At 37.7% G+C, this 17,364-nt stretch overlaps 2 protein-coding genes across 3 annotated transcripts in view; one reads left to right on the top strand and one right to left on the bottom strand.

Moving 5' to 3' along the window:
• Nucleotides 1–7,165, bottom strand: part of LOC107696930 (sodium/potassium-transporting ATPase subunit beta-1-interacting protein 3-like) — a 55,778-nt gene extending 48,613 nt beyond the window's left edge. Inside the window, exon 1 of the mRNA XM_016497503.1 lies at nucleotides 6,803–7,165. Coding sequence (XP_016352989.1) covers nucleotides 6,803–6,856 — 54 coding nt within the window. The 5' untranslated portion in view covers nucleotides 6,857–7,165. The remainder of the gene's footprint in view (nucleotides 1–6,802) is intronic.
• Nucleotides 2,398–17,364, top strand: part of LOC107696995 (uncharacterized) — a 69,242-nt gene continuing 54,275 nt past the window's right edge. The window contains exons 1-2 of one of the 2 annotated variants that reach the window (XM_016497594.1): nucleotides 2,398–2,408; nucleotides 14,119–14,167. The gene's annotated coding sequence lies outside the window, so the exon portion shown is untranslated. Of the gene's footprint in view, nucleotides 2,409–13,906; nucleotides 14,168–17,364 lie in introns of those variants that run through there. The other variant, XM_016497593.1, reaches the window with a different exon arrangement.

The following is a 17,364-nucleotide window of genomic DNA, read 5'->3' as shown; positions in this document are numbered from 1 at the left end:
CAAAAACAAACCTGTGTGTGTGTGTGTGTGTGTGTGTGTGTGTGATTCATTCCACTAATTACCCTTAATAACAGCCTGAGTGCATTAATGGAAAGTTGTTAATTCAGAGTACATAGACTGTGTGCGAGTGAGAGAGAAAAGAGGTGGTGGCGTCCTTTGTTTTATAAATATTCATCTGCTTGTCTGGCTGGGGGATGCACATTGGATGTTGGGCTGAATCATATGCAAATCAGCTGATAAACAGCGCCGCACATCCCTGGCTTCATTTGTCTGGGAGATAGAGGCTGCCGTCAGGTCTCGTAAAACCGTCGGGTGTTTCTGTCTCCCCTAGCTGTCGTAAAATAGCCAACAGGGGCAAATTAACCTTTACAGGAGGGCAAAAGTTTCCATCAACATAACCAGTGAACCCCTGTAGCCCCGTAATGACACCTCGCGAGCAAATTAAACCACAAATTACCCCGTCCTAACGTTTTTTTCTGCCCTCCCGTGAGGGTCTTTGACTTTGTGGAGTCAACAGGTGCATGTTTCTGTGGCTTCTTGTTTCCACTGGGAGTGCTGTTTGTTTAGATATTCTGGCTCTCAGTGGGGAGTTAAGAGTAAAAACACATGACATGTCAACTTTACTTCTTCTTACAGATGGGCCAAGAGGAAAGGCATGCTGACTGGACCTATATTAAGCATGTGTGTAGATTTCAGTGTGGGTTCAATAGGAGTTAAGCTCTTGTGACCGAATCAGTGACATGCTGTCGATTACCTCAGAAAATCATTCTCATCTGTCAGTTTGTAAAACCAAGCAAATTGCATTTACAGCAATGCACTTATATAGTAAGGCTATAAGGCAAGGCTCCTGACTAGATACACATTGTTTTAACAGTATAACCATAAGCAGGGTTAAGAACTAAGAAATTGTTCCATTTTGTAAACAATAAAAATTCTAGAACCAAATGATGTTCCGATGGAACACCATACTGAAATACTTACATATAAATATGAAATACTTATTAATATTTCCTGCACTATTTTCAAGGGAGAAACAACACCGATGGTGAAACCCACGACTCTTAAGGCCGTGACACATCAAGCCAACATTCGCCCAATGTCGGCTCGTTTTTAAATGGCTCCCAATTCAGAGGCTGCATCCTTCAAAGGCTGTATCTGAAGACCAAATGTGTCACAAACGCGCGTCGAAGACTGTCCCATTTCAAAGACTCCTTCAAACGCGGCCTCGAAATGCGTCCTTTAATTCCCAGGCCATGCAGGAATCAGGATACAACTAATGGACCCTTTGCAGCCCAGACAATCCCAAGATTCATTGTGCACCGTTTACGACAAGATTTTTATAATTTTTTTTATTGAGTAAAATGCAAGATTACAGTGATGGGTTACTGGCTTTCAACATACTCAAATATCTAACAAAACAAATGTACATTATGATGTACATAAATGGACCATGGCTGATCTGGAAGCATTGTTTTTAAATTATTTCCATGCCTAGCCACACGACTTAATCATTATTTGTGCTGATCTGTGCAAAATTATACTCAGTCGTTCAACTCCTATCATGACCATGTAAGCAAATAAAATCTACAACTTATGCATGATAAATGCAAGCCAGTGTTGGGAAAAGTTACTTTTAAAAGTAATACATTACAATATTGTGCAAGTGACTAATTGCATTACTTAGTTACTTTTTATGGAAAGTAATGCATTATGTTACTTTTTGTAATCTGGGCTGGGCTTGCTTTTTTTTTTTTTTTTTTAATTAACAACAAAGAAAAGTTACATTTTTGTCAGCTGTAAAAGCCCTTTCACACCAAAAGTGAAATGAATAAGCCACAGGCTGAAGTAATTTGCGTTACATATTTGAAAAAGTAACTCTTCTTGTAAATTTAAAAATAATGCGTTACTTTACTTGAAAAAAGTAATCTGATTACATAACTCGCGTTACTTGTAATGCATTTCCCCCCAACACTGATGCATGCTTATCAGAAAGAAACTCACATAAGAAAGATACATCTAAAAAGAATTACTATGAAAATACAATACAGTAACCAGATGTTATCAACCAAGAACAGTAGTGCCACCATTTAGAAGAACATAAGTGTTTTAACAACAAAAGTCTATATTTGTGGTTTAAACCTCTCCATAATGCCATACCCCATACACTACAAATGTAAGTTTATCAATGTAAACAGTGTTTGGACAAATAATGCCATCAATGTAAGTTTCTGAATGGAGACCTTTCCTTTAATCTGTATGTAAAGAGATCACAGAGGTCATATATGGTATCTATTCAACATTCAGGCCTGGATTTGACGTGTGTGTGCGTTTACGGGTCAGAGGTCAGAGAGTATCCTCCTCCTGACCTCATTACCGTATCTCTCCACAAGCCTCTCTGCCAGAAAGAGGTCAAAGCCAATGCCATCTATTACCCACAGTCCATCAGTCACTTTCTCTATTCAGGGGTTGTCAAGCACACACCATTAAGTGTGTCTAGTCAACAGTGTGTACAACACCGCAAGGACAACTCTCTTTCTCAGACTGATTAGTCCTCCTTTTCTGGTTCACTTCAAAGCGTCTCTCAATCCTAGTTTGACTCATCTCTTAAGGAACGAGATACTGTAGGGGAAATGTATTGCATGAGGCAGTGTTTTGTGTATGTGCGTGCACTTTCAGACATAATCTCCACCTCTAACATACTTAAAGGATTACTTCACACAAAAATGACATTTACTCACACCACACTCATGTCATTGCAAATCCAAGACTTACTTTCTTCAATGTTAAAAAAAAAAAAAATTTTCCCCCCCAAAGAAATAAAGGACAGGGACCAAAAACAGCATAACAGTAGTCCATACGATAAATAAAAAGGTAAAATGCTTGGCCGTTCTTTAAAATTCCTCCTTTTGTGTTCAACAGAAGAAAGTGAGTCATACTGGTTTAGAACAAGAGTTTCATTCTTTGGTGAATTATTCCTTTAAGTCAAAGATAAAAATTCAAGCTGCTTATTATTAGGCTTTGCCTGGATACAGATTAAATTCCTCCCAGGTTAACCATGAATCCTTGCACGGCCCGATCATGCGAGAGAAGTGGTAATGAGAGATGGTTCATGGAGGAGAATGTCTTAGAATTACAATAAACTTGATAACTCTCCAATTCATTCCAAACATAGTGATTTCCAAGTCTATGTAAGAAAAAGCCAGATTAACTCACCACCAGGGAGTCTTAAAACCAGCAGCTGACAGTTTCATGTGCTTTTAAACAAACTCCTCGTCTATTACTGCTGGAGCAGAGATATGGAGGAGGAGGAACCAAACCAGATGTTCCTCAACAGCTACAAAGGGTAAAGTTCAAAACGGTTTCCATGTGTGTGTCTACCTGTGTTTCCCATGCTCCTCTTCTTCCCTTATCTGGCACAAACGGGTGTGTACAGCTCTCACGAATGACATTGGATCAATGGAATCATCTCCAGTGTGTGGAATTGAGAAATAAGGAGCCATTCAACAAAAAGTCAACTTGTACATGCAAACTATTCTGCCGTGATGCTAGGGCATTGCTAGGTGGCTGCTAAGGTTTTCTGCGAAGTTTATTGGCCTCTCAAGTATGATATTTAGGTTAGGGATGCACCAATATTAAAGGACAGAAATGAAAAAGAAGGGGAAGTAGCGACAGATCTTTCCTTTGGCTATCCATATTAAGACTATCGCAAAACTTGTTAATTGGATTTTGAGATGTGGAAATGCACTCTCACAGTTTATTGTGGATGGTCAAGGTTTAAGGTAAAGGATTGAAAGCCTAGCATACATCATCAAAGAGAAGAATGTTGTTTCAAAAGAAGATTGAGCTTCCATTTTTATTAAAAATTACAAGGTCAAAAAATAAATAAAATAAAAAAATTTAAATTAAAAATAATAATAATTTAAAAAAATAGTATACATGGATAAATTGTCCACAATAAGATTAGTATCATTCATTTACAAAATATATTAAAACTGTTAAAAATTTGACACTATTTTCTGTAATTAAATTAAAAATAGCACACTAAAAACTAGAAAGTCAGTCACTTTAAATCCCACAAATTAGCATAAATCAGCATAAAAAAAATTGATATTCATTTTGAGATTTGATAAATATTGCATTTAAATTATTGTGGTTTTAAAGGTTAACTTTAAGCTGGAAAGTTATTTGGCATCAATTAATTATACACCTATCGGTTTTATTAAAAAAGCTCTAACATTGTCCAATGGCCAATATATTGCATATCCCTAATTTTGGTCTCCAAAATTCCTTCAGTGAAAATCTATGAAATTTTTCATCTGTTTTATAATCTGCCAGGCAAAATTCATCGGATCACTTGAAAGTAATACCACAAATCTCCTCAACAAGCCACGGCGAGGAACGAATTACGAGTCGGAGTTTATTACTTAGCGTTAAGGGTTTCTTCAAATCTCTAACCTTAAGTATGAGCAAGAGTAATACAGAAGTTTGTCTCAAGCACCACTAATAAATAATAGCATCAATCCACCAGCCATCCAATAAATTATTAATATTCCCAGTTAGCCTAAGAGAGTTTTGTGACATCTTTCCACTGAGAACAGCATGCATGGGAACAGTAGTAACTGCAGACTCGTTAGGGAAACTCTGTGACATCAAGATAATAAGATCTCATAGCAAGACAGAGAGCAGAACTACATCAAAGCGCAGGAATGTTTCCCTGAGGTGCCTAAAATGAAAGGAAGACAGACCCTGTCAAGCTCAGGAAGGGCCGGAGGTCTGCATGTGGGCCGAAGTGTATTACACTTCTGTCTTCAGAGGGCAGCAGGTGTCAGCGTTTATTAATGCCCCTGTCAGAGAGGATTGTGGGGAGAATGGACAGCATTACACAAGCACTGCCACAGGTACCGGAAATAAAAGAGGCGGCTACGGTAGGGCTGCATGATAAATCGAAATGGAATGCACATGACAATCGCATTCGATTAATCGTGCAGCCCTAGGCTACGGTGTCAAATTTGAATAACGTGCAATCAGTCTCCAGCAGCTGTTTACCTGTGTAGGCGTACAACACCTGTTTACATTGCCGTGGGATCAGTTTAGTTGTTAAGACTGGGATTGCAGATGGGGGAGGCCGACTGAAACAATGCAAAAAGCAGCTGCAAGACTTTCCACATGGAAATGAGGACACCAGCAACTCACTGCAGAATGATGATTGCAGATTTTGAAGCCAATATAACATTTCAATGACAAACAACTTCTACGAACACTTAAGCTAGGATGGAGTATCCGATGAACCAAAGCGAGCTGGAATAAAGATTAAGCGACAATTACAGTATAATAGCTTCTTGGAGAGACGAACGTCTCTCTCTTTGACAGGAACATGGGTAGATCTAACTAATGACTCCTGCCAACTCTATCCAGAGTGTAAACAGATCAATTTAATGCCGAGGGGCATGACGTGGGGTCTACAGAGTCCTCGCTATGCACTTTTACATACTGAACTATTGTTCAAAAGCATGTAAACATAGTGTCAGGACAGTCAGATATTTATGGAAACTTCATTTAACTTTATGTTCTTCACCTGTTATGAGTTCAAGGCTGCAAAGGTCTGTACGCTTTGGAGGTTTTTTAATAGTATACTCATTATCTATGAAACTGTAGTAGTGGCAGATCTTTTCTTCAGTATTATGATGTACATTTGAGTGAAACAGACTATCAAAAAATGTAGAACAGGACTTGTTTTAATCTATTGATTGTTGATTGGATGGAGGCAGATCTGAATGCCAGCCTGCAGTCGATTGTAAGAAAGTTTAAGTGGAATAAATTAATGGAGAAATCCAACATACGTCAGAGACATGTCTGTCGTTTCACTGGAAGATTGAGTTTTGACATTTTGATTAAAAAGTATGAGGTCAAAAAAAAAAAAGTAAGCATTCATTAGACCTATAACATGCGTATAGAAAATAAATTGGGTGAATTTATCATTTCATGCCGACTTAAGTAGTGGTGCATATATTTTGATGTCACAAACATGACATGTTGACTCTATCACTCAAATTGTAAACAAATAGTTTTAGATAATTTAACTAGCAACACACCAGAAAAACAACATGGCAAATTTTAATTCATTTTTTATGTAGAAAATATGGTTTTATTGGCAATACTGTGGGCTGACTTTCTGATTTTCTTGTCTAATGGTGGTGACAAGTCAACAGATGGAGTTGAAAATAATTTTAAATACCATTTTTTAATAATAATAATAATGAACAATTTAACAATATTTTAAAATGTGTACATTTTCTATTTGAATACAATATGTAATAGTATGCTATAATATTTATTACTTCACTGTTGACATTACATGTCAAAATCTGACTGTGTTAACAGTTTTGTGAGAAACAGAAAACCTGATTAAACAAAAACAATTCCTTGGCATATGAAGTTGTTTTTAGCCCTGTATTCTGCTCTGTCCCAGTGAAAAATCAGTGTAACAGTATGAGAAAAGTTCATCTGTGTTGACTTAAGCAGTGCAAAAGCAAAAGCATTAAACTGCCCATAAAAGTCTTTTACAACTCTGGGTTATTTTATGGAGGGGCCAACTACTTAAACACATGTTCAACCTTAACTCAGATCAAGACAAAAGAGTTCAAGCACACACAATGTTTAAACAATGTACTCACTATGTATCCAGCAACATAAACAAAAGGCAACAAACCAAAAGGCAACGTATTAGGCTATAAACCAAACAGCTCCACATACACGTTGAGCAGCCGGTGTGAAATGCCCATTTATCAGAAAACAAACTCACCAGCTGAAACGTGCACAGAAATATAAGGGTGCACCGTCCGCTGCAGCAGCCCATTGTGTTAAACGAGACAATGAGATCCTGAATATATGAGACTATCAGCAGAAAGTCCTAAACAAGCACAGAGAAGCGCGTCAGTCTCTGTCCGACACAAAGCGGTTCCTTTCCCATTGTTTCCAGCGGCGCTCAGTGAAACGCGTGTAAGTGTGGAGCCGATCACTACCGTAGCGCGAGGAGTGTGTGAGACTCGGGTGTGAGTGAAGTGAAGTGCGAAGAAAGAGGGAGAAGAAGAACAACAAGGGGGTAGATGGGGTAAGGGGCGGGGGTAGTAGGCAGAGGGGGTGTATGTACATCACAATGGCTTGGTTTCACATACACGGACACAGGCTGTGTGAATAAACCACGGTGTGTGTGTGTGTTGATTCGAACCCCAAAAAAAGCAGAAAAAATACCCAAGCACCACAGCATTCATGAAAATAACATCTTAAACCAAGCAAGGGCTGGTTGTCTCGTTTATTCTGGTCTCACAGACTGGCCAGTCAGCTGGTTTAGTTTTCTGGCCAACTGATATCATTGCCTGACCAACTGGAAAGTGCCCAAACCCCTCTAAAACCAGCAAGCTGGGAGACCACCTTAGACTAGCAAACAAGCACAGAAACCGTATCTAAAGACAACATCCCTGCTGAGGGGGAAAAACATAAACCAGCGTACAATGGTGTGCTGGTTTTATCTGGTTTAAGATTGTCTCCTATGCTAAGAAGCTGAAAGTGCCCAAAAACACTCTCAGCCCTGGAGACCACATAAGACCAGCAAACAAGCATAGAAGTCATATCTAGAAACCACATTCCTGCTGAGGGGGAAAAACATAAACCAGCCTAAAATGGAGTGCTGGTTTTATCTGGTTTAAGATGGTCTCCTATGCTAAGAAGCTGAAAGTGCCCAAAACCCCTCTCAGCCCTGGAGACCACATGAGACCAGCAAACAAGCATAGAAGTCATATCCAGAAACCACATCCCTGCTGAGGGGGAAAAAACATAAACCAGCCTAAAATGGTGTGCTGGTTTTAACAGTTTAAGATGGTCTCCTATGCTAAGAAGCTGAAAGTGCCTAACCCCCTCTAAAACCAGCAAGCTGGGAGACCACCTTAGACTAGCAAACAAGCACAGAAACCATATCTAAAGACAACATCCCTGCTGAGGGGGAAAACATAAACCAGCGTACAATGGTGTGCTGGTTTTATCTGGTTTAATATTGTCTCCTATGCTAAGAAGCTGAAAGTGCCCAAAACCCCTCTCAGCCCTGGAGACCACATGAGACCAGCAAACAAGCATTGAAGTCATATCTAGAAACCACATCCCTGCTGAGGGGGAAAAAACATAAACCAGCCTAAAATAGTGTGCTGGTTTTATCTGGTTTAAGATGGTCTCCTATGCTAAGAAGCGGAAAGTGCCCAAAACCCCTCTAAAACCAGCCTTCATGATCAGCCCCGGAGACCACATAAGACCAGCAAACAAGCATAGAAGAGAACACATCTATATCTAGAGAACACATTCCTGCTATTAAAAACAAACACAAATGTAAACCAGCCTAAGATAGTGTGCTGGTCTTAAATGGTTTATGATGGTCTCCCAGGTTAAGAAGCTGAACGTGCCTAAACCCCTCTCAATCTAGCCTACATAACCAGACTGGGAGACCACTTAAGACTAGGAAACAAGCTTAGAAACCATATCTAGAGCCCACATCCCTGCTATAAAAACAAACAAAAATGTAAACCAGCCTAAGACGGTATGCTGGTCTTAGATGGTTTAAGATGGTTTCCCAGGCTATCCAGCTAAAAAATGATGAGTAAAACCACCTGGTCCCCCTTGAGACCACCAAAGACTAGTAAACTAGTTTAGATAGTGTACATTTTTTAACCAAGTCAACACATAATGGTTGTCAGTTTTACAATCTAACCAATAAACCAGCATTAGGCTTTAGCAACATTTTTAGATTCTTATTATGAGTGAAGATATATTTGATGTGATCTTTATCATTATTTATTTGTTTATTAATTTATTTGACAGTGATGGTGAACGCCAAGTTCCCACAGTTTGCAGGAACAATGACTGCAGTAACTACAGGATTTACACTAATATATACCTTTGATTATTTTTTTGTATCGTGTGTGGAGTGATAAATGGCATTGGCTGAGATATTTTATTATCACGAATGTTGGACAGCAAATGCAGTCTGTATCTACAGTTATTATGCTTTAAAGTGTGCACTGGGATTTTTTAGTTTAAAGGAACTGATGTTCGCCTCATTGAAGTCTATTATCAAATCCAAGGCGCCATCTGCTGGTCGCGTATCACAATTACATCCTACTTAGTTTTTTAAGATGTAAGCGGGTGTAAATTGGTGTTATTTGTCACTTTTGTCAATTTGTCACAAACACAGTTATCAACTTTCACCACAGTACCTTGTTAGCATAATGTTTTCCTCACTATTTTTACTCTATTTTACTGGGGTTTTTTTGTTGACATTTTAATGTTTTTTCTGCAGTTATACACATACAATGGAAGACTATGGAGCAATGTACACAATAACAAGCTTAACTTTTTTATCAATACATAACTATTGTAACTGTTCAGTCTGTTCAGAGAGACACTGCATTGACTGTACTGTGCTGATCCATTATAGAAAAGCCGTTAAAAGCGGTTCCTCCCCCGTGCTGCTTTGCTCTTTCCTCTCTGAACATGAAGAAGAGTGATGAATCTTTTACAGGTTGAGCCTGTACTGCCATGGAACACTTCACTTCTCATTACATCACTGTAGCCTCTGCTTCCTCTCTTAAAAGCCTCCAGCTTCTCTGTCACACACACACACACACACACACACACACACACACACACACACACACACACATGCTCAAACACAAACTTCTATAAATAGTTTTTGGTGATATTTTTAGATGAGAGAACTGCAAATACTGTTTTTTTAAGAACATTATTCTTTTGTAAATATTTAATTTGTATGAAGATTTTGTAGTAATTCTGGTTTGCAAAATTTTATGAGACAATTGTGCACTTTGTTTGTTATCATCTTTAATTATTTCAGTTTTAATAGTTTATTTTGTTTTTGTTTTTATTTAAAACATTATTCTCTTTGTAAATGTTACATTTTAATGTTAAAGATTATTTAAGAATATTAACAATGACTTGCAAAATTTAATAAGACATCTGAACACTATTATTTGTTTGTTTTGGTTTGTTTTAGTATGTTTTCATTTAAGAATATTTTTTGGTAAATACATTATTTAATAAAATTAAAAATGTTTTGCAAAATTTGATGAGATATTGGTACACTTTATTTGTTTATTTTAATTGCCTGTTTCTTTGTTTGTTATGATGTTATATTTATTTCATTAATTGATTTTTGTTTGGTTTTACTTTGTTACAAATTCCTTTGTAAATATTTAATTTTAATGTACAAAGATTATTTTTTAATATTAACAATGGCTTGCAAAATTTGGGGAGACATTTGTGCGTTATTCATTAATGCATTAGTTTGTTTCTTATCATTTTTATTATTGCTTATTTCTAAGTTTATTTGTTCATTTTTGTTTTGTTTTAATTTGTTTTCTTTGAAGAACATTACTCTTTTTAATATTCATTTGGTAACACTTTACTTAAAGCTTTAATGCATAATGCATTACAAATGTTTTCATAATGTACAATGTAATGCATTATATATTTTCATAAATAATTGTAACCAAAATTAAAATGCATTATAATATTAGTAGTTTTTTTACATGTGCTTTAATGCATTATACTTTTTTAAAGGTGTAACAACGAATATTAAAGTATTATAATGTATTATAACTGTAGTTACAATTATTCATGAGATCATACAATGCATTATAAGGTGCATTACAAGGCATAATTAATGCATTAAAACATTATAATGCATTATATATATAAAGGCTTTAGGTAAAGTGTTACCATTAATTTTAATGTACAAAGATTTAATAAACAAATATTAACAATGACTTGCAAATTTGATAAGGCATTCATTCATTCATTTTTATTTATTTACATTTTATTCATTCATTTATGTTTTTTCATTCTTTCGTGAAGTGATTTGTTAGCTTTACTTTCAAACACCTCAGTGTTGTCTCTGCACAGCCTCTTGCTTGCTTGCTCTGCTGGTCCCCACATTGTGGGCAAAACATGACCCACGCAAACACCAGCAATGGAAAGAAGGTCACACTGGGCTATATCAGTAAGAGTAGGCTGATGGGATCCTAGGGGTCCACTGCTCATCACCTCCCTCCAGTTAAAGTGTGTTGATGTGTGCTCTTCTAAAAGGGGGCTTGGGCCTTTCTATTGTACACTTTTCAAACCGCAAGATCTAATGCAGACTGGCAAGCCAGTTAGCAGATGAGACCTGTGCTATGAGCCAGACGTAAATAAGGACCACAATCAGACTTGAACAAAGACGGAGGAGTATAAAACCTGCCCAAGCCCACACACACAAGCACAAGAGCACTCAGAGAAAGTGAGTTCCTCATTGATTGTTTTGGTGAAGACCCACAGTCATAAAAGAGCTGTGATACAGTAAGTATATTTAGGCCAACTTTAAACACAGCCATGTCTATTTTAGTGGATGTTGCCCAAATACTGTATGAATCACCACTGTATGTGCTTTTTAAAAAAATTATGATAAATTAATTGAAGAGAATCCAAAGGAAATAAAATAAGCTCATAAAGAAGTAAAAATGTATAAATAAATAATACATATTTTAGAGCTATTTAGGTAACACTTGACATTAGAGTTACCATGTTATTTATGCTAAATTCAATACATCACAATAGCAATAACAATTTGTAGTTATAAGCTGCTTCAGAAAATAAACATTGTTCATCAGTCTTACCCACTTACTTGTACTGATTAATGCTGTAATTACATTGGAGCATGACCACTTATGTAAAGTGTGGCATGCAGCTATTATTTGATTAAAACTATTGATTTCTACAGTGCACATTACAAGAAAGGGTTATATAGTCCAGTGGAGGCAGTACAATATAATACAACTTTATTAATCCCAGAGGTGCAATTTAGTTTCAGGCATAACACAAGCAGACACTGAGACATGCAAGTGAAGAGCTAAAAGCCATATGGTAAGAGTAAGAGAAATAATTGATAATAAATAAAATAATGTCCTATGAAATATACAGTGTTAATGAGATATAGCATATTTAATACAATGTGAAATATGCAATAATGTAAAGAGGAATAAGAACCAGAACCAGAATAAGGTATTAAATATATATGTGCAGTGTTCAAAGGTTCTGGTCCTCAAATCCTGGCTGAGCAGTCAGCCTGTATTATTGGTGGGGTCAATGTTTTTTTAAGCAAGTCTTTGCAGTTTCACCAGTAGGTGGTGACTGTGAATGAATCATTTAAAGGGGTCATATGATGCGATTTAAATTTTTCCTTTCTCTTTGGAGTGTTACAAGCTCTTGGTGCATAAAGAAGATCTGTAAAGTTGCAAAGATTAAAGTCTCAAATCCAAAGAGATATTCTTTATAAAAGTTAAGAGTCAACCACGCCTACCTAAAACGGCTCGTTCTAACACGCCCCCACATGTCTACATCACTATGTGGGAAGATTTGCATAACCCGCTGGCCCCTCCTTCGTCGAATCCGCCGGCCGCGCCATTCTCAAGCCCACCGGCCTCCGCTCACTCTAGCCCCCATCCTCTGCTCACTCAGAGTCTGCCGCCGTGTGTGACGCTGTGTTTCGTTGTGAAAGCGAAACTACTTTGTTTAGTACAACAGATATTGTAACTAGCCTAATGAATGTTATGATATTATAAACGTGTGACAGCTTGACATTTATGAAACATTCCGTTCACAAAGTGTGCAGTTCAATCTTTAGGTTAAATTATTAGTCAACTTTTGCCTGAATGTTTGTTTGTTTGCTTATGTATTGTTTGTAGCCTATATAATAGGTAGGCTACTAGAAAAAAATATAACACTGCAATTTACGTTTGAAGGTTTAAAGATTTAAGGTTTGTTTTGAACTAGGTATTAGAAACCAACATTACAGAACCAGATAAAACACATTTGTGTACTTAGACTTTCAACGCCAAACCATATTGTGACAACTAGCCCCGCACCACCATATTTCAACGTAATAAATGTAAATCTTAAATCTTTCAGATCTGGGCCGATTTTATTTTCCAATGGGCGGCCCAATCGCGTTAGTGATGAATAGTATGAAGGTAGAATGACGTCAAAAGAAGGTAGAATGAGACTCATCCCTCCATCTGCGCGAGCCCGATCAGCGCCACCCAATGGAAAAATGATGCTATACTATGAAGGTAAAATGACGTCAAAAAGATTTGCATACGCAGGGTAATATTTGTGGAAGTGTACATAAGACTGTAAACGTAAATTAAATTTGCATGCGCAAGAGAAGCTTTGTAAAGGTGTAAATCGTGTTTCAAGCGCAAGAAAAAAATATTTGCAGTATTTTACTGTTACTCGTAAGTGTAATTCATGTATTGTGAAACTGCAGCTTCATGCTATCGCAAAATAAATATGATCTGCATGCTTCTGACTTCCATTTTTCCGCGCTTACACTTTTGGCACGTTTTTTTCGCCAAAAGACGGTCAAAAGCACTGCAAGCCTGTGAACAGTGATTTGCAAGCGAAAACAACAGTTTAAAGAACTGCAAAACAGATTGACTGCATAGAACCAATCTGTATGTGTAAAAAAACTAGAAAAATGGAAGTCAGAAGCATGCAGATCATATTTATTTTGCGTTAGCATGAAGCTGCAGTTTCACAATACATTAATTACACTTACGAGTAACAGTAAAATGCTGCAAATAATTTTTTCTTGCGCTTGAAACGCGATTTACACCTTTACAAAGCTTCTCTTGCACATGCAAATTTAATTTACGCTTACAGTCTTATGTACACTTCCACAACTCTTACCCTGCGTATGCAAATCTTTTTGACGTCATTTTACCTTCATAGTATAGCATCATTTTTCCATTGGGTGGCGCTGATCGGGCTCGCGCAGATGGAGGGATGAGTCTCATCACATGGTCCATATGCCCGGAGAAAGTGAGCGATCATCGCAGCCTCTGCGCTCTCGAAACTCAATCAGAGTAGGCGGCAGTGCGCGCGCTCCACAGCAGATGAACTGAGAGCACAAGACCAGCCATGATGCTTAGCCTGCAGCTGTGTGCGCTGGAGGAGAGCTGAGGAGCTGCGGTCATGCCGGAGAAGAGCGCGCAGTAGAAGTCTTCTCACTGAGGATGGCAGGGATGCTGCGCGCCGCATCACTCTCTCTGGCTCTGTGAAACAGCGCACGGTAAGCGCGCTTCATCTTCCCTCACTGACCATGTCATGGAGATGTTGAACTTTGAGCTGTTCTGTCTGGCATTTGGACGCGTTTTACGTGTTCGGCTCGGTGGGTTGTTAAACAGAACTTTGTGAGACTCTTATTGGCTTTGTCACTTTATATAACTATCGTTCTGTATAGCCTAAATATGCTGTTTGGTTTCAGATAGCAGGCAATAGCAGCCTCAGTCAGTCTAAAACACGATTAGGGCTGTGCTGAGATCTTTTTCAGGAGACTGGAGATCATTGAAGGGGTATTCTGAGCTCATATTGATGTTCTTATTGATTCTGTATTTTCTTGAGAGGGGTGGTGAAGAGGAAGATACAGTGCTGAGAGTAAATTAACAAGGCAAAGATGCTTTAAAGTGTGTCCTGAATGAGTGTTTTGAAGTGAAATTTTCTACCAAACTACCAAAAAGTACCATGGTACAACCTATTTTTCAGGATACCGTGGTTCTATCAAGCCATTTTTGGTACAAGTACTATAGCAATACCATAATTTGTTGGATATGCTGCATGGTGCTTCCATGTTTTTGGGATGGGACCATGTTATTTGGACATAACACCATGGTTTTATGTACATTTACCATTGTATTTTGAATATGTGCCATTTACTACCATCTCTTACAAAACGTACTGTGGCAGTACCACGGTACAGTGATTGTGATACTATGGTACTTTGAAATATTTATACTTATTTCATTATAAATAATGGTATCCACAGAACATCCAAGAATACACAAAAACCATTGTGTTTTTTGCAAGTTATGTATTTTTGGACATATTGCGTGGTCATCTTCTAGTATCTTGGTATATTAACAGCACTAATATGTAATAATAGTATTAATATCTGATGGCATTACTGCACCAAAGTACTGTTTATGTAAGGGATATTATTTAACGTGGTTAATATTATTCCAGTGTGTGTCATTTATGTTTTTTGCACCTGTGATGAAGCAGCACCTTTCGTAGTGTCTGCAGCTTGGGAGTGCAATTAATGGTGTGATCTCTAAGTGTTAAAGGGGTCCTATTATGCTCTTTTACAATGTCTTGAATTTGTTTTGGGGGTGTACTAGAACATGCTCTCATGCTTGGTGGTTCGAAAAACGCATTATTTTTGTACATAATTTACATTATTAAAATACCTTTCTCCCCAGGCTGGCACAAACGGCTCGATTAGTTCCGGCTTTGATGAAGGTCCGCCTTCCGAAAAACAAAATGTGTTGTGATTGGTTAGCTGTCCCAGTGCGTTGTGATTGGCGAACAGCTTAGACGGTGTTTCAGTACTGCCACGCCCCTTGCTCCGTCTTTCAACAAAATCTTTTTGGCGAATCCGGCAGGCACTGTACTCCCTCATGTTGTGGAAGCTGTCCTCAGTAAAATGCGCAGCCCACAATAGCAAATTGGGGTTATAATGCTCAGGGACAGAGTTAAAAAATAAATTGCAACCACTGTTTCCTGACATCATCCGCTTTCGGAAGCCCAAACAAAGACGTTTGGGCACGAAGGTGAAAAAAAAACAGCGTTTCAGGTGGTCGCGCACCGCAGCGTCGCATCGCGCCACATCTTTAAAATTCGAATACATTATTTTCTATGAGTGTAGGCACACTGGCGGCGCCGTTCGGCGTCTATCCGCGGCACCCAACTACGTCGTGTTGTACTTGTAAGAATTGTTCTAGACATGCCGAAAATTTGACGCTACAGCGCAGCAGCTCTTCTTCTTCGTTTTCTCTGATGCACTAACTCTGCAGCAGCAGTTCTTCGTCGTCTCGTCTGATGCACTCACTCAACCAAGTGTTCTAACCACAACCTCGGCCCTCCCCACCACCCAACCGTTCGAATTTCTGTTGGCTGGAATTATTTTTAATGATATTCTAATGGGCCGCTTTGTGATATCACAAAGCCCAGAAACCAACGCTGTAGTCCAAACGAGCCGTTTGCTGTAGTTCTTGAAAAGGGATAAAAAAAAAAACGAAATCTCCCTTTGGAGTGGACTTTGAGATTTGTAACTTTCTAGATCTTTTTTATGCCCAAACATACACACTACACACAGACTAAAATTTAAAAAGTGAAAAAGCATAATAGGACCCCTTTAAGTTGTTCCTCCTGGCCCATCGGGATAGACTTTATTCAAGCAAGAAAGTGACTTGCTGAGTGCTTATGCCCCCCAGTGCACGCTGACTGAGAAACTGCGCGAGTCTGTCCGATACAGTGAATATGGATGAATGAAATCCTCTTACACTGCAGCTCAAACTCACTGTGTGTGTATGAGAGAGATATGCTCTCTACTGAGGGCTTAGTGACTGATGAACTGTCGTTTGCTCCTTATTGTGTCAACTGTGTTGAGTCTAATGTCATCAGCAGAAAAAAAAATGTACATTTGATAATTAAGTTGCAGGATTATAGATTAAAACATGCTTGTCTAAAGCTCTAGGACAGAAATCACCCATTCACATCTAATTTTGGTAAACTGAATCGAGTCACAGCTTGTTCAGATAATTTACTTTAAATTTATCTTCATTCATCCACCCTTGTATGGCCACTCAAAACTCAAAAACTCACAACTATTTTCCTGTAGAACACATCCTGTAGAATTATTATCAGAATATCAAAGCTGCCGATCATCACTGATATTCAAGTTCAGCTGCACAATCTTTTTGATTTATTAAATAATGATTTGTTGTGAAATACAAACAACAGCAATAATAACTGTATATATACTGTATATATATATATATGTATGTGTGTGTGTGTGTGTGTGTGTATATATATATATATATATAGTAGTTTGTATTGGAATTACTGAAATAAATGAACTTTTCCATGACATTCTAATTTATTGAGATGCACCTGTATATATATATATATGTATGTGTGTGTGTGTGTGTGTGTGTATATATATATATATATATAGTAGTTTGTATTGTTGTCTTGTGATTGTGAAATAATAATAATAATTATTATTATGATTATTAACATTATTCACTAGAAATCATAATTTGTTTAATCAAAATTATTATTCTTATTATGTTAGGTCATTAGGTCATGTTAGGTACTCTCAAATCAAATACTAGATACTAGTATTAACAAACTAGTAAGTTTTTTAAAACAATTTTCTTTCTTTGATCATATTTTTGTCACACATAGGGCATGATGCAGACTAGAACT

The sequence above is a fragment of the Sinocyclocheilus anshuiensis genome, unplaced genomic scaffold (genome assembly GCF_001515605.1).
Source record: "Sinocyclocheilus anshuiensis isolate Anshui unplaced genomic scaffold, SAMN03320099.WGS_v1.1 scaffold130, whole genome shotgun sequence".
Lineage (NCBI taxonomy): Eukaryota > Metazoa > Chordata > Actinopteri > Cypriniformes > Cyprinidae > Sinocyclocheilus > Sinocyclocheilus anshuiensis.
Note: the sequence above shows the minus strand (reverse complement) of the source record. Positions and strands in the feature narration are given on the sequence as shown.